Source organism: Frieseomelitta varia, unplaced genomic scaffold, assembly GCF_011392965.1.
Source record: "Frieseomelitta varia isolate USP_RPSP 00005682 unplaced genomic scaffold, Fvar_1.2 scaffold_363, whole genome shotgun sequence".
NCBI lineage: Eukaryota > Metazoa > Arthropoda > Insecta > Hymenoptera > Apidae > Frieseomelitta > Frieseomelitta varia.
The window spans coordinates 146,848-165,016 of record NW_025110105.1 but is presented as its reverse complement, the minus strand read 5'-3'; the positions used below and the strand labels follow the sequence as shown (position 1 = coordinate 165,016).

The 18,169-nt window shown below is 36.7% G+C and overlaps 2 protein-coding genes across 9 annotated transcripts in view; one reads left to right on the top strand and one right to left on the bottom strand.

The window, feature by feature from the left end:
• The window catches only part of LOC122530899 (protein fem-1 homolog CG6966), a 32,431-nt gene extending 24,717 nt beyond the window's left edge, over positions 1-7,714 (bottom strand). The window contains exons 1-2 of one of the 2 annotated variants that reach the window (XM_043658289.1): positions 7,529-7,714; positions 7,240-7,444 (exon numbers count right to left, since the gene is read on the bottom strand). In XM_043658289.1, coding sequence (XP_043514224.1) covers positions 7,240-7,299 — 60 coding nt within the window. In that variant the 5' untranslated portion in view covers positions 7,300-7,444; positions 7,529-7,714. Of the gene's footprint in view, positions 1-7,239 lie in introns of both variants that reach the window. The other variant, XM_043658288.1, reaches the window with a different exon arrangement.
• Positions 7,715-14,826: 7,112 nt separating this feature from the next.
• The window catches only part of LOC122530898 (protein groucho), a 131,051-nt gene continuing 127,708 nt past the window's right edge, over positions 14,827-18,169 (top strand). For 3 of the 7 annotated variants that reach the window (XM_043658287.1, XM_043658286.1, XM_043658281.1), the window contains exon 1: positions 14,827-15,474. The gene's annotated coding sequence lies outside the window, so the exon portion shown is untranslated. Of the gene's footprint in view, positions 15,475-17,081; positions 17,408-18,169 lie in introns of those variants that run through there. The other 4 variants (XM_043658283.1, XM_043658284.1, XM_043658285.1 and 1 more) reach the window with 3 other exon arrangements.

The window sequence follows — 18,169 nt, the reverse complement described above, 5'->3', positions numbered from 1 at the left end:
TCTTTTTTACTCCGTTGGTTTTCTGATACTTGGAGCAACGTAGCGAGGCACGCAACAGGGGAACGTACTATCTATATATTTTTAGCGACTGCAGCAGCAGCAGCAACATGGCCGCTGCTATTTTTCCATATGCAATCTGGAATTGGATGCTCGCGAAATATCTTGTTCGCGGTGAAACGAGTTCTAAACGGATTCTACGTTTTCCCGTTCCACGATCGTGTGATTGTAGCTTCAATGGGATTACTGTTATAACACCGATCGGTTACCGAGAGGTCTTCGCGAAATCAAGATCCCGAGCCGGAGCGTAAATTGGCGTCAGCCTTGACTCGTTGAAGAATTGAAGTTACGTAATTTCCCATCCGAGAGAAAACGCATGCTCCAACTCGTTCGACGCGTAATTTCAATTGTTAGAACAGATTCGTTCACCGTGGATCAAGAACACTCACTGGACCAGGAAATTTTGAATTTCAGCCCTACGTGGGTCGAGTCACGGTCAACGGCTATTTAAAAGATGAAACTCAAGCCAATGCCGTAATACTTGAAGATTCAGTTTATTTGCTTGCTTTTAATTGGCTCTAACTTTAGCTTCAAACCAACGTGTTCGTTTTTTCACGCCACTTCGTTTCTCTAATAATAGTTGAATGAAATGATGAAATAAGTTTGTATGTTTGCTAACTCTCGTTTTGTAGAAAAGATTTTTTTTCTTTTTTTAGATATCGTTTATACAGGATAGAAAAATTTCATTGTCACGAATCGAATTGAAACTATCTTACGTCTGATCTGGCACTTTAGTGTTAATTAGCGACTACATAACGCGATAATGCGATTACGGGCGATTTTCAAGAAAGGAAAAAAACGTGGGGAAAAACGGAGAAGTCAGAAGTTGTTTACCTGTCATTGAATTAAACGATGATCGCACATTAATCAGAGAATCAATCGCAGTAATTGTTTCCAGTTAAGATTGCTATATAATTTTATCTGTCAGACTAGTAGTATCTGTCTATAGTACTCCGTGCGATACTATTTCTAATAGATGTTTTCTATTATTACGCCAAGCAGAGGACCTCGTCGTCTTTTAGAAACGCAACATGTGACCCACCGGTGAGTCATCTGCTGCAGTCCTTAGATTCTTTTTCATTAAATCATTGCTTTTTATATATACGTGGCAGTGCACAAGTGGCTTTTAAAAGCGTGGTGCTCGTAAATCTTCAGTAAAAAATAAAATTTATTTACCACAAAATATAATATATGTGTTTCTTTTTATTAAAGTAACAACGATTCAAAAAACAATATTTATAATTTGAACAAATTACAATCTGATATAATAAACGAAAACCCAGTGGATCCCCAACGTGTATGTTGTCGGATTAAAAATTTTTTATTAAAAAAAATATATATATATAAAATAAAATATATATAAATATAAAGAAATATATAAAATATATATAAATATAAAAAATATATAAAATATATATAAATATAAAGAAATATATAAAATATATATAAATATAAAGAAATATATAAAATATATATAAATATAAAGAAATATATAAAATATATATAAATATAAAGAAATATATAAAATATATATAAATATAAAGAAATATATAAAATATATATAAATATAAAGAAATATATAAAATATATATAAATATTAAAAAATATATAAAATATATATAAAATTTTCAATAATCTATTTGGAAACATTTGCGTGCCTGTACTCTATACAGTAGTCTAGACAATCAAAGGTAATTTGGTCGAAAATACGTGCGTATAAAGAGATGGAAATATTTTGACCGATATGTCAAAAGTTTGTTCCATCCGCGAGTCAGTTCATTACAACGCAGCAACATTTTAATTACGTGGAATTAAACGCCTCATAGCATAACAAACGTTCGATTTAATAATTCTCTACTTAACTTTCGATCAAGACGCGTAATCGTTAATTCCACGCGAATTCCATAATATTATCTATATGTTTCACGCGAAAACAAATTACGACTGAATTATACATTTGGAGCACCCTTTGCTTTTTGAACGGAAAAAAAAAAAAATAGTAATAATTAATCACCGTTCTAATATCATGAAAGATGGCGTTATATACATCAGATATTTATATTTAAGATTTTAGATATTTAGATTTAAAGAATTCGTTGTTTCTTTCTGAAAGGCTGTGCCTACAACTCAATTCGTTTAATTAATTATTTAATTAATTTAAATAACTCTGGAGAAATCTCGCTTGGACTGAGTGAAACGTTATGAGAATGAAATGTTATAGGGAAATGGCATGACAAAATATCATACTTCGAACGTGAGTGTGCGTTGAAAGTATCGTTCAATTTATGCAAAGCATTCGACAATCACGATCCACGATGTGCAGACGGTTGGATGAAACCAAATGACAGCTGCATCCGCTTGGTTTCTAAATATTCATGCGAAATGCACCATTTATCGCCTACGCCTGTGTTCCCTGCGTATTACCGTGGCTAAATATCGCAGCAATATTCAAGCCAAATGTTCAAACCAAATAATTAGATTCCAAACAAAATTTATTTTTACAAATCAATGGAACATGGGAGACACGTTGAATTTATATGTCCTCCAATTCTGATAAATCGATTCATTTAAAATCAATTTCCTCTCTCTTCTGTAAGATATTATGACACGTACATGTTCAATATGTTTTCCAGTTGTAAAATACCCTATAACCGAGTCAAACACACGTTAACAAAACAGTACAACGATACTGTTAAAAATGAAATTGTTTGAAATTTATATGACAGTGTAAAAGATTACAAAAAAAAAAAAAACAAAATGTCATTAAAACAGTTATTGTTTAAATGAAAAGGAGAAATATGAAAATATTGATTTATCACGATGAACAAGGAGAACAGACTATACTTAACACAATTAAAAAAGAATAAAGAGAAATAATGAAAATCATTTATAGAACATTAGTCTCCACTACGAGCAACGTGTTTACGAGCTACGTGCACGAGTTGTTGGAAGTTTGAAAAACAAAATATTTATGCGTAAATCTTTTCAATCCTCCAAGGAAAAACGAAATCATCAAATTACGATGCGGTTTGCACACCGTAAACATGATTTACCAGATTCTCCGCAATCGTGGCTACAAAGGCTTTAATGAAATGCGAACAAACAACCAACTTCCTTATTCTAATTATAAAGTTTCTAATGTTTTTCCTGCACTTACATTGCACGTATTAGCAAACCTCTGATAAGACGATTCTAGAGAGATATACATACATGCATGGACTTGACGATAGTACTCCCAGCACGAAGCGAAACACATTATTGCGTTGATTGAAGTAAACAAACCAATAAAGCTTCCTAATGTACAATTCCTAATAGATCATCGGGTTCTTGGCAACCGGAAAGATTAATTAATTAATTTGTTTACGGCTCGAACGAAAATTTCATTCTTAACTATTTTAACTATCATTCTATTTTTATTAAAAGATGTCTCGAATAATTGAAGCGCGCACGAGAAAATTTTCGTTTAATTTACAATTAGCCAGAATATATGTATTCTGTACCTTGTTATTCAAAATTTAACATTAAATATTAAAGTGTGTACTTTATACAGTAGCTTGTATATATTTACAAACGAATGTAAGTTATCCAACTTCGAATCTTCGACTGTGAGTTAGCACACGGTATTGTTTTACGTTAGTATATTCTTAACTCGACCTCCAATGTTTCAAACACGACTAAAATTCTTAACGGCGAATTTTACGTGACTGTATTCTACACGATTCGATTTGCGACTATAAACGTTCGAAAACTGGCGGTGAAAATAAACTTTCAAGACCAACTGTAACTATATACCGACTTGTTTTTAATGCAATTTATTCCTGCCTGTTCGAGATGATTTGTACTATGTAAAGCAGTCACGATTACGATGTTAAGTAGCCAAGGGTCAAACACATTTTGTCTCTTTGACATTTTTACTTTTGATTGAATCTCGAGAAATGTTGAAACGTCGATAACGAATCGAGGACGCAAAGAGGAAAGGCTTTCTTTTAATTTACAGTGTAAATTTACAATCGTTTGCCTTGTACATTTTCGTAGAATTTAACTTTTGTTAAGTACATTCTCTACCAAACATGTTAAACATGACTTGGAATAAAAGAAATGAGTATTAAAGTGCACGATGAATTGCAACTATAGCGACCATATACATAACTGATATGAATATTTGAAAGCATTATCAAGCTGCACGTTGTATTATCAAATAATGTTTGCTCAATGCAATTACGTAATCCTCCCACTAATGCGAGTAACGACTGAGAAATAATAAAAAGGTTATAGAAATTTAAATTTCTATAAAACGCGATATTTTGTGATTTTCAATGGCGTTTCATCTTCATGTACAGATACAATTAAGAGAGGAACGTAGAATTTTAGAAGAGAGAAAAAAAAAAAGAGAAGGAAGAACAATTATATTACCATTCATGTATCAAGAGCGAACATTATTGCGCGGCGTATATTGATCGCCGGTCCTAAACCAGATCGAATGAGTTTGTCACTAGACAGACAGGAATAATGTACGCGACGCGCGTTAACACGTGCACTGTAACAATGTGGTAGCGACAACTGCCGTATTAACCTCACTAAATTGTACGGGGAGCCGCATTTAAATTTTCGAGCTTGATCAATATATCGACATTGACCTCCATCAAGGAATTACCATTTTCATTCGAAACATCATGTAATTATGGTTCTCCACAAATTACCGTGCCCGCGGTGTGGGCTAATTGATCCTGTAATCTGAATATTTTAATTCAGACCGAGCTCTTTCAGTTCGAACTTCACCGCTGGGGACGAATTAAAATAACATATGAACTGAATTCAATTGAAATTAAAACAGTTGACCCCGGGACTCGGATTACTAATAAAATATTGTTATCGATCTCTTGTCACATTGAAATTGCTAAAGAAAAGTGAAAATTAATTGTTCAACGTGCTCTGAAATTACGCTGATTATTTATTCGAGGAAAAAGCAGTGTTGTTTGTAGACTGATAACAATAACCTGCCAGTTCTTAGCGGAGTTTTCTCAACTCCGAAACAAACGTTAAATGAAATGTGGAAAAGAGAAATATCGAGCGGCAAAAGGATATGTTTAAAGCGAATAAGCACGGTTTGAGTGGCAATACAATTATCGGTATCGGTGCCGGAAGTCCACGTCAAAAGACTAAATACGTCACGCACTCTATAAATCGCATACGTGTGTAACAACACGGCGGCTTCTATTTTGGTACCTGAAAGACTTTTACCTATTACGTTAATGGAACGGAGCTGATATTTCTGTTAAAATAAAAAATACTTTTCCATTCGTGACTTTTAATAATATCAGCCTACCCATATAGATCAGGTTAGCCCCTCTCCCTGCCCACTCCTACATTTTAACTTTACTCTTATATTCAACGTGGCGGCAGATATATACGCATACTAAGTACACATACTAGGTAAAAAAGGCACGTAATACACACGGAAACCTAACCAAACAGGTTTCCCCTGCTATTAATGTCTATGGATGTCCGAATCTACTAAATATAAGTGCTGTTTGTCGTGACTATTTCCTACTTGAGATACGGTAGAATTTCGAAGAACAGGGGACAATTCTGATAACCGAATGATTGCAATAACAATGATTCACTTATTCTCTTGCTACCTTATCTGTCCTTATTAGTTTCGATTCATTTACTGCTAAACTGTCCTTTAATTGCGTTCGACTATTGTTTATCCACACATACAGAATTTGTTCCAACTATACACGTCCAATATGGCCGGACTATAGCATACTCTATCCCTATTTCAGCGGTGCAAGGAAAATTAAGTTGATTTTACTAAAATAACTGTTCTATTTAATAAGCCTTGCTTTTTAATTGCATTTAATAATTCTTGCTCTTCCTTCAAGATGATGTTATTTCCGCGAGAGTTAACTTGTTTGCGCATTACTTAATTTGATTATATACCAAGATATATATGAAATTAAGAGAGCAGAAAACTCTTCAGACAAGAAGATAACGACTCTGATTATTTTCCCTCTCTTTTTTTTTTTTTTTCCTCTACTCGACATTATCGCGTTGCGTGTTCTGCGCGCCACCACGGAGTAAGATGAGAACGCCACGAATTGGTAGAAGGCCAACCACATTTGAAGTTTCATAACACGTATGTATGCGCTCGCGTGTACATGACATGTCATTAAAACAGCGTGTTGCTATTTCGAATAAGCGTGCGCGGCCACGTAAAAATGCGAAGGAAAGGAGAAAGAAAGAATATGCTCGAGTCGGATTTATTTTTAGTAGCGAGAAAGTATTCGACAAAAATCCTTTTCACCGCTTAAACACGTCTAACGATTACGATTATTTATGGAAGATTGTTGAACCGGAATGATATTTGTATAAAAGAATTAAATATCAATACGATTAAAGTAATGACAATTCATTAATTTCTTTATACACCCAGAAATTTGGCTATTTGCATAAATTTTATTAAGTATGATTATTTTAGATGTTGCACCGAAATAAAATGCTTCGAGTATTAATAAGTTGGTTGGTTATATATCTGAAAGTATACATATATCTTGACTATAATGAAATGAAGGATAAATCGTTTTGAGGTTTGAGGTTAGATTTAGTCTCGGACGATTTTATGCAAATTTTGTATTAGAAATAGTTTAGATTGTAATTTGAAAAACCTATCAATGCAGATTTAATTATATGTCTTAATTATATATCTTAATATTTGTCTACAAATTTGACCTCGAAATCGTAGATAAATCTTGTATTTGACCTCTTGATATTATGATGTATGATATCGTATTCTTAAAAGGATTGATTAATAAAGTAAAAGTAGAATAATTTTGTATAAATAATACAATTTTTAAAATATTTTGATACGAAATTTATAGATATATTTTGTATATTATCTATGCTGAAATACATAATTTCCAAATAGGGAATTAACTGGTAATATATATGGTATTAATTGGTGAAATATTTCCTTTACCAATTATTCTAGTATATATTTACATATTTATAGCACGAATTTATTTATGAACGCGACTATATTAACAGCAGGATAATATTTTTACGAAACCTGGTGCAAAAAAAAAATTTCCTTCAGACGGATGTGGTAAGAAGCGTAGTGTAAAATGTGGCTACGATACAACATGAAATTTCCATATAATTAAAGGTCTGATCGAAACTCACCTTCAAGCGTGCCAATTTGCCTTCTCTCACGATAGTATACATGACTTTTTTAATATCCATTTTCACACATATAATAACAATTCCGTTGAATACGACACACTATTCGATCCTCGTGTCTCAGTTCTTTCCGCTCGGTGGCTGGCGTATCTCTTTGTTCGAAGAGTATGGCAAATACGTTGAACCGTTCGTCACTTGCTCCGATCTCCTTTAACGAATATGCAAAGCAACGGTTTATCTCATGTTGCGTATCACGGACGAATGAAATAGCCTCCGAAAGGTGAACAGTTACCGCTTATGTTTCTCACTTCTCGAGAACAGTTTTACAGTTAGGCACGCGCGCGCGCATACAACACAAGCATTGGATCAATTCCTCTCTTCAAGCGTCTTGTCACGGTCGTTTTACGAACGCTCGTCTGGTTTGCTCACCAGATGGTGATACCTGTACTTTCACTTCGACAGTTCGTCAACAACTGAGCCCAAGTTGCCAACTACGTTGAATCAATCGTGTTAGTGCCAGCTGTTGGCTATTTCCATCTTTCTTCAATCTCTCGCTTCTTGTTAAATATAACTTCACCTCAGTTGCATCTAAAATTGTCTGTCTCATATTAGAATATGCGATATACAACACTTCATTTAACAATGGCTCGGCGACATTTTTTACTGTCATACATATTTTTACAGAGATTCATGATTTTTCTGTCTTCGTCTCTGTCCTTTATATACACTTGCCTATGCCAATATAAGTTTCGATCATCCGTCAACAGAGGACAGCACGATATAAGCTTCGAAGCAATGTTGATAAACAAGATCTACTTTTTCTACAATTAAATTCATGATAAAAAGGTAGAGAGAAAATGTAATTTGTAAAATATTCTTTATAAATTTCCTTTAACTACAACTTTCGAAATACTGAGAAAAAAAAATATTTTGTTGTTACGTGGTTACACTTTACATTTTCTTAATGGTATAATTCTTTTTATTTAAACAATCTCAAAATATTCGTAAATATTAGGGAATATCTTTATTTGCTGTCTAATTAATATCTTTTTAGTAGAAGTTATGTTATAAAACTTATTGATCGTTGATCAATAAATTATAGAGCGTTTATATAAAATGTTTAATATATAAAGTTTAAATGATATTCAAACATTCTTAGTTGTAAAATTCTTATTTTCTATCGCTTTCTCCGTCCAAACATTTATTGTTACACTTCTAACATACATAATATTTAGTAAAATTGGTAAATTGCATCATTTATGTTTCATCGGCATATACATTTTTAACGATTCAATATGGCTTCTTCCGCAATTTGGTAACTGAAATTGTTACTTTGTATGCATTAAAGCACGATTTGCAACCTCTAGAGGCAAAAAAAGAAAAAGAATAAAACGAGAGAGTCGAGGGAGTCGTTAAGTCGGCACTTCACCCTCGATTTTAACGCTTCGAAGTGACGCACTCCTTCTGCATCAAGTGCGTTTTAGTTCGTCCTACATTTTCGCCGATATCACGAGCATTACTTTATTCCAGTCTCAACAGTTTCGACAGGCTTACGTCACTAGTCTTTGAGTGCATCGCCTCAACTTTTGTACAAGAAGAAACGAAACGCTGATACTCCCGAACAATTGCTTAATATCGATTAATCCTAAGTTATAAATCGCTGCCAAACTCTTGTTTACATCAGTCCTATGTAAGGTTAGTATTGAAGTTAATAGGTTAGTTGATATATTTTCGAGATCAACTTTACACGTAAAAGAATTGTCGTAAAAAACGTGTTTCGTATAAATGGGCAAAATTTATGCAATTTACGTATGTGTGTAAAAAATTGTTCAAATTGTTCGGCAGGCAAATGAATAATAAGTGTTATATGAAGGAATTATGTAAACGTTTGAAAACCAAAAAAACCCATGTATACGATTTCGTATCTTATTTATGAAGCACGTTCCAAGGTTACATCTTTGGCTGTTAAACACAGTTAGAATAAAGTTTACCTTTCTGTAACCTTAAATCGTACGAAAGTTGCCACATACATGTAGGGTGAGTTTACAATCTTTTCAATAAAACTTACACACATATGTCATAAAGTGAAGAGAAGAGTTATAAAGTTGGCAATTATAATATATTAATATAAAAATACATTGTTTCATATACTGTTAGAAATTCATTTAATATCAGAGACAGCACTCTATAAAGATTAATGTTAGAGGATCGTACAATTACCATCATATTTCAAGAGATCGCAAAAACCGAGCCATGCTACCAAACGTTTCTCAATTATCGAAATGGAGAGAAACTAAACGAGAAGGCGGCAGTATTTTGTCTTGTTGCTTTCTTTTCTTTCAATGCTCGTGCATTGCCCGTTCATACAACGAAAGGATAGGTCGGTGTAAAAATGAGTACAGAAAAGGGCGCGTGGGTGGTAGATGGGTCAGAGACAGAATGAGATGGCTGATAGATGGAAAAAGTCATGAGTGTGTATGCGCGCGCGCGCGCGCTTACCACACCGTATATATGAAAGAGGCACAGCTGGAAAAAAAGGTGTACACAATAAAAGCGGTGCTGTCACACCGAGCTCTACCAGAGGAATGAAAAACAGAGTCACCGAACCCTCGTAAGACTGGCGTTTTCGGTGACAAGACCAGTTGGAAGAATAAGGAATGAGTCTTGTAACCGTAGCCTTGCTACTAACGCAAAGGACTGCATATTTGAAAATTGTAAAAATCATATTTATTACGCGTCACACGTGAGATTATTAAGCTCCGTGCTATCACTTGGGAAAAGTTTAAATTTAAAAATTTCAGAATTAAATATCTGGGAATTAGGAAATTAAAAAATTCATAAATTCAATGGAAATACGTACATTTCGCTTATTTCCGTATTTAATGATTCATATTTCACGATTCGCGAGGTGTAACGAATATATATGTGTATTTTGCTTATATTTTTGTATTTAATGATGCACATTTAACGATGCACACTATAATGATGTATGTCGTTTGTCCTTAAAGTTCATTATCTTGTAGCTCAACAGAAAACTACTCTATGATTTCCTTTGAAAACTTCGTCGCATTCTTCGTAACGTTTTGCCAAGGTAGAAATGCAAAATTGCAGGAAACATGATGCAGAATAAAGAACTGCGAAGTTATTTGAAAAGCATAACTTTGTTACTCTGATAGAAAGAAAGCTCCTTAAATTATGTATTCGAATTATATATGTACATTCCGCCTGCAATAAGTTATCTTGTCAGTCGTAACGTACGCGTATAATTGGTGCTTGCGAGGAATTTAAAAAGCATAAGCCACAATAAATCCATCGTAAAAGAAAATATTCAAGTACATGTTTTGAACGCGTGCTACAAAGGCTTTAAGCTAGTCTGTTTATCGCGATTTAGATCGAATCGAGAAAGGAAGGTATTACGTTAAAAGCATGGTTAAATAAGTGATTGGAAAAAGTAACGTATCGATGATACATATAAATAAGACACGGCAAAGGATGAATCCCTTTGCCATTTAATTACCATATGAATGTCGAGCGAACGTTTGAGCTGGTATTGCGAAAATACGATATCACGAACGTTTCAAATACTCAAGATAAGCCCGTCCTATCCCATTAACCAGTTCCTTTCTTTTGTTTTTCTTTTTGTATTTGACAAGAGACGTAGTCCAGGAGCGAATTGTTCCCTGTAGGAAGAATGATTATCCGGATGGTTTGCGTGTTTTACAGGTTTTCAGGGGTTCGTGCTCACCGGAGTGGTGCAAGTTAGATATATAGACCCTTTTACGACGCCGGTAGTAGATGATTCCAGCGTATACTTTAAGAATGGTAGTACTCTTTAGGGAAGCAACTTAAGGTGACTCGTGCCGACGATCCTTCCAGCAAATACAGGAGTGTTATATTTAAAACATTCTGGAGACACGCTCTATTGTTTTACTCTCGCATCAACGTGTAACATCGTTTTACGTTGCTGCTCTTTTTGATACATCGTTGCATGCGCCCATGTTGTACATCGCGACACAAAAGACATATCGATTTTCATGACATCGACTTCCAACTGTAATACACGTATTTGCTCCAATTACCAGTGAGGTCTCCAACATCCGTTGTTGCTTCGTTATTAGTCACGCGATAAGAAACCAGTAATTCCGTCTGCGTAAGCAAAGATGTTTACGTATATACTCTGTTGTTTTCTCTGACACATGATTTACGAGGAAATTATGTAGATGTCCGGTGAACGACAATTTGAGCGTGGAGAGAAGAAAGAGAGGAAGAGAGAGAGAGAGAGAGAGAGAGAGAGAGAGTGAGAAGAAAGAAACGCGAGCTTTCGCGTTAGCTGGTTTGAATAAACGATTAATCATTGGTCGTAATTATAACGAGAATGGTGGAGGACGCGAAGAAGGAAATCGCTCGGTCTCCTTCATTTCATTCACTGCATACGGTAGTGAAACGAAATCGTAGAGGGATTCGGCTTATTATTTTAAGAAACGCATTGCTTCCTTTCTGACGACACGACACCACAGGAAGTTCCGCGAATATATCAACTAAAGGTTTCCAATTGCATTTATGGCCTTTCTCTGTCTCGTTTCGTTCCTTCCTCTCACTTTCTTTATCTCCCTTCCTCTTCCATGCGCCTCTTGTGTATATCGACAAATAGCATTTCGTTTCTGTGCACAAGTCGTTTCTTTGCAACCTCATTGCACGTTGCGTCCGTGTGGGTGACCACCGACGCTACGTAAATATGGTTATACGACGTTGTACGTTGATAATGAACGCGCTCGTGTTCGTGCAAAAGTGTAGTGGGCTGCGGCTTGTGGTAAGGGCTCGGAAGAGGGATCGAGAACCGAAGCACAATGCACCAAAGGTAGGAATGAGAGAGGGTGAAAGAGAGACAGAAAGAGAGAGAAAGACGGAGGGAAAGACACTGTACATGTACATTTACGTTCACTATATGCCTAGCACGCGTAACACACTTATGGATACTTGTGCGACGACATTGACACTCGAATAGCAATAAGTAAATGAGCATATATCGTGTTGTTTTCGTATGTGATTTATTCGAGGGACGAGAAATAGACAGACTTGCATGTTGGAATATACAAGTTTGTCACTTTTGAACTAACAGCGATTAAACAAGTGCTGAAATTTTGTTACTATATACTTTCATTATAGTTTTCGAATATATACATTATTCGATACAATCTATTTCATAATATTACTCTTTCTAATATTTTCTTCCATCAATGTGTAGATGTAAAACGACAATTTAAGTGTAAATAGTTTTGTCATAAATTCTGTCATAAAATATTAATCTCCTAGATAGAAAGAAAATGTAGTGACATTCATAATTCTCTTAAAATATTTAGAGAAGCAAAAAGAAAACCGAGATGTAATTGGTGTGGAACAACTTTTTTTTTATCTATTCAATAATTATAGTGACAGAACTAACTATATGCATACGTATAAAACAGTGAGAAAAAATATTCTGAAAGTAAGTTGAGCAAATGTTTCTTATTGCTGTTTCATTCGAAACCCAAAGTATGAAAACTGTCACAATAAAAATTGTTCGCTGATTTTAATTGAATAAGTTCTAACCCCGAAATTATGGCGAGCAAAGTCATATTAAAAGAAATCAAAGTAAGAGAGAAGTTTTAATCCGTCTTTTCAAAGCGTTTTGTCGGAGTTCCCTTCAAAAAAATATCTGTCTACCGTAGCAATGTGAACTGAATGAAATCCTGTGGAATGAAATCCTTCGGTACAGCGGAGGGGTGCGCCTTGTGCTTCACAAACTAGTTTTATGATATCCCACCGACACCTACCATGCTAATCCGCCCACAAAGTTTTCTTCGGCTGTTTACTCGCCTCCTGACTGCACCTCCACTGTCACACCCGCGTTCACCGCTTTATAACTGCTATGGTGGATATAACATAATTTTCCTCCTCCTCGAAGTACGCGAATCGATACAATAAATGCAGCAGATTCCGAAGGGTGAAGTAACAGCAATTTCAGTCGGCGTTTAATCACGTGATATTTCATTTATCCGCTATATATTACCAAGGCTAAATGTTTTACGGTTATTGCATTCTTGAAATTGATGTGTCAATAAACAGAATAACGCTTGCATAAAGGTGTGTTAAATGCATTTTCATATTGTCATTGATGTGTTAATATCACGATTCCTCTCTCTCTCTCTCTCTCTCTCTCTCTCTCTCTCTCTCTCTCTGTCGAATAAAAATATGTCACGACGTTTTGAGTCTCCTCCCCTTCGCTCACGAAGATCGTTGTCAACTGCAACGAACGAATACGAGTCTTACGATTATACGCGTTTCATCTATAAACTGTTTCGTATTCTGCGCGATGAGAGAGAGGAATATGGGTATTGGAATTTCAGAAAGCCGAGTCGCAGGTAGACAGCCTGATTTAGAACATCCCCAGTTGGCGGGCGTTTAACCGAATCGAGGATTCATCTCCTCGCGCCCTCAAAGCGCAGCAGATACGATGTATGAGCAGTGTGTAATATGATGAGCACACACACGTTCTCAGTCACGCTTGGAATATCACCCACACCATCGCGCCGCTTGCACCCACCTAAAGGTCTCTCCTTACATTGCCGGTTGACTCGTGTTGTCCGGCTCTAACACTTTGACTCACTCTATCTTTGTCCTATGCGCGCTGCCGACACTCCGTACACGCGACACACAAGCAACGTTCGGCACTTGGTTCCGGTACTCCTCCTTCTACGCCTCGTTGCAGTTAAGTGCAAGCAGGACAAGCGCAGAGAGAGCGGTCTCTGTTGTTCTACCAGAAACTGAGGGAACGCAGACGCGACGATCGCGGTGTGCACGGTTAAAAGTGAGACGAGGCGAGAACGAGAGGGTGAAGAAGACGAATAGAGACGGAGCGTGAGAGACATATGTAGAACAAAAGATAGGTGCGAGCGAAACAACGATAGCGATGATGCGGTGCACCTGTAAGACAGAGGCCGAAAGTTTGGTGATGGAACGAATAAGTGAGACGAAGAGACGGGAAGAGGTGGAAGATCAAGAAACACCGAGGCGCGACAAAGATCGCACGATATGTCGCATTATACTGTGTGTGTGTGTACGAGGAAGATAGCAACTGGGAGGATACCGACGACGAGCGCGAGCGAGATATCCGAAAGCAGGGGTGTCGATAAAGATTTTTTTAAAGCGAGAAATTATGTTTCGAGGTACATATCATGACAAGGGGCACGAATGTAACAGAAAAACCGAATTAAATTTTGAAACATCTACAACGATATCTGTGTTGTATATTTATCGTATACATTACGAATGATACACGCAGCGTGTTATAACACATTGTGGTTGTATATTTACAAATTAACAGAGAAATTACACGAAATTAAGTTGGTTTGTTTTCCGTGCGAAATACGAGGCAGAATATTGTTTTCGTTCGCTTATACGTGGGTGGGAAAAGAACTCGTGACAGAACGTTCGTTAAAAAGTTGCCGGAGAGTGCAAGGCTTCGGAGGCGGTGGTGTTAGTAAGTTTAAATAGTTATTAAAATTCCCGATAGAGGAAGCCGTATCGGGTGCGATCTTTCGTGGACCGTTCTCAACGGCAGACGACGAATTCCGATCGATCTCCGTTGCCGTATCGTTCAACGAGATGAAAACTTGTAATTTCGTAGTCATTATGAAATTAGCCATTATTGGTTTCTTCGATATAAGGAAACAACGAATCGCCCCTGTCGGTCGACGCCCTTGACTCGACGAACTGAGAACCGAGTCGAAGAAGGACGGACTGTGAAAAGAAAAGAGACGCGCGTTTCGCTCCTTTGTGTATATTCGTGTCCCCTTATCCGTGTGTCAGTGGCGTTGCCGCGGCGGATAGTGTTAGTAGCCGCTCATTGGTGTTCGCCGCGGCGGCAAGCGGCGTTCACACGTTTCCCGTCATCCACTTCGGTACCCGGCTCGCAGTCGAGCGTCGTTCGTTGTACGGTGCGGTTGTTGCGTTCGCGTTTCGTCCCGACGCTTTGTACGTTCGATGTACGTACGTATATATGTGTGACACTGTGCACGCGTTTTCTTTTTTTCTTTAGACTACACACATATACATGAAGTGTTTGTGATAGTGCGAATAGAGAGAGGATCATCGGTGTGTGTATAGGTTATATTTTTTTCGCATAGTGCCAAGGTGGATTAAAGACGTATCTCCTGAGAAAACGAAACGCAAGAGACAACGAACGAGCTACGACCAAAGGTATTATTTACTGACAGCTTTTTCTATTGACCGTTCCCGGTTCGTCTGTTGCTAATAGGTGAAATTATTGTTTGCCGCGTCGTTTAACGTGTTCGCGATAGACTTTTGTGTAAACACAAACGCTTCGCTGTCGATTCTGTTCTCCGTGGAATACCGATTGCTCGAAATCCCGATAAGTAGCCGGGTTTATTATTTGTTTAACGACGCGTGGGGTACGTTCTCCGTAGGAAAAGACAACCTGTAAGGACGATATCTACGTATCTCTTGTATAGAATCGAAAATTCTTTCGAAAACCGTGCCATTAATTATCGTGGAGTTTGGATCGTTCGTACACATTGTCACATGGTGGTAATACCTGACGGTATAGGCAAACTTACCAACAACACGGTATCGTGTAACATTAACCTTGATAATTGCTTTGCTCAGTTCGTTGCCAACTCAAATGGCCGGTAATTATAGAAATGTTAGCAGATTCAATAACTTTTCACGATACACAGAAAATTGTGTTCACGTAAATTTTGGGTACGTGTCGTCTGGTTAAATCTGATTTTAACGAGTTTGATGTTTCAAACGTTTAAGACGAGCTTTCAATTGCCAGAATGTCAAAGCACGCATTTAATTTTTGTCGCAATTGTATTTGTTAATGTTCGAGAAATTTTTTAGATTCTTGCAATCTTCTACGAAAGTATTGTTAATACGCGTTGTTGTTAATTCTACTACGTTTAAATTTTGTTCCAAAGTATTTCTGAAAACATTTAAAGATCACCTCGTTGAAGTCTGAGACGAGAAATGGTAACATAAAAATTTGAAGAATTATGGGGTTAACCGTCGGCTATTAAGCTTGTTTGAAAGAAGTCAGTTTTGCTCTTTCTCGGTTTAATAAGCCACTGGTAGCACCTTCGATGCGACACAGCTGCGAAGTAAATTACTGGAAAGAAACACGACAGTAGCGGGAATGGGAGTTAGCTACAAGCTGGGGGTAATCACGAATCAACCGTACATGGCTCATTAAATCATCCAGACAATCGACACGTTTTACTCGCTACTTTCTTCGTCGGTCGGCTTCTTAGAACTGTTACTATGCGTTCTTTTTTTCCCATTTATTTCAACATTTCCGTGTAATTCCTTTGACGGCCGATACACGATTAACGAAGTAGGAGAAAACGATGCCATTTATCTGCCAATTGTATGATAATGACGTATGTGTGTTTGAATGTTTAAATATTAAACAATAGCGATATTGGTCAACTGTTCGACCTTCGCATAAATCAACCGTAATATTAGTATCAATAGCTTTCTAATTATCTGATGCTAGGGTGAAATAGTTCATAAACCGGTTTTGCTTATTATCATCATCGTTATCGTTCATCGCAATTTTTTAAATGTTATTTAACCAAATAAAAGTCAACCATTTATCGATGACACGTGCCTGCGCACGCACGCACGCGCATCGCGTAACCAAGTCGTTTCCCGTCGCTACACTATTGGTCCCCGTCCATAAACCGTAATTTCGTTAATGCGCGGGTTACTGTGGGAAAAATCCTTTAAGTTGCAGAGGGCAGCACGCGCGTAGGGACTTGACCATGTCGCGATAACGATCACGGAGGGGGAAAAGAAATCACGGAGATCGCGTGATTAAGGATCTTAACGGCGATTAAACGAGATTCGTGATAACTTCCTTCGTGACTTGTCCGTGCAGTGTTGCGCGTCCGGTATACGTTCGTCCGACCGACGACATTTAGGTGCCTTTGAACAGCTGCCGTGTTATGCCTGTTTATTTTCCTTTTCACGAATTTCATCTGAGCATACAGTCCAACCATTTTGTCTCGCGTCGCGTATATCTTCGAGTTATTTGACAAATGGTAGAAACGTTGGAGATATATATTCGAAATATTAGTGGTTCGCGAAAGCATTTGAATACTTACCACAAAAGGTTCGTATGTATATGTACACGTAGTAAGTATACTTGTATTAATTGTATATAATATCTTGTGGACTCTATGGCAAAAGGGCGTTCTCCATTTTCAAACTTGTTTGAAGCTTTATTTGTAATCATTATAATCAAGTTTCACTATAGTGCTTTTCAAAATGTTATAATACGTGTAATATATTCATAAAAGGTTATTACAAGTGTTGAAATAGTTTTGTGAGCCATTGTATGCGAACATTACATATACTGCGTGTTGTAATTTAGGTTATACACAGTATGAAACTTTAGAATCTCTGTACAATTTGTTTCATGCAATTTGAGGACTTTAAAAAGGTTAGTTTAGAATTTTGTTAATTCTTCAGTTCCTCTAGGGATTCATCGAAATAAAGAGAAATTGATTGAAAATAATCGATCAAAGGAAGTTTACCGGAATGAAGCATAATTGTAAACGGGAAAATAATTATAAATTTTTAACCGCTGGCGTATTTTCGATTTATATGTTATTACGTCAAGCGATAGGAAAAAAAAAGAGCGATAAAGGCGTCGCGAGTTAAACTGCTGAAAGTTTTCATCGTTTCGTCATATCCATATATTGCAAATTGATGGAAATGACTGTTCAAATTTGGCTGCGAGTTTTTCACGTACGCCTGCACCATTATACATCGCTTGTGAAATATATTATCCACGGAGAATGGTCTGCTAACAGAGTTACATGACTCCATTTTCATGTTACACGAAACATCATCCGGCGTTACAAAGAGCCCA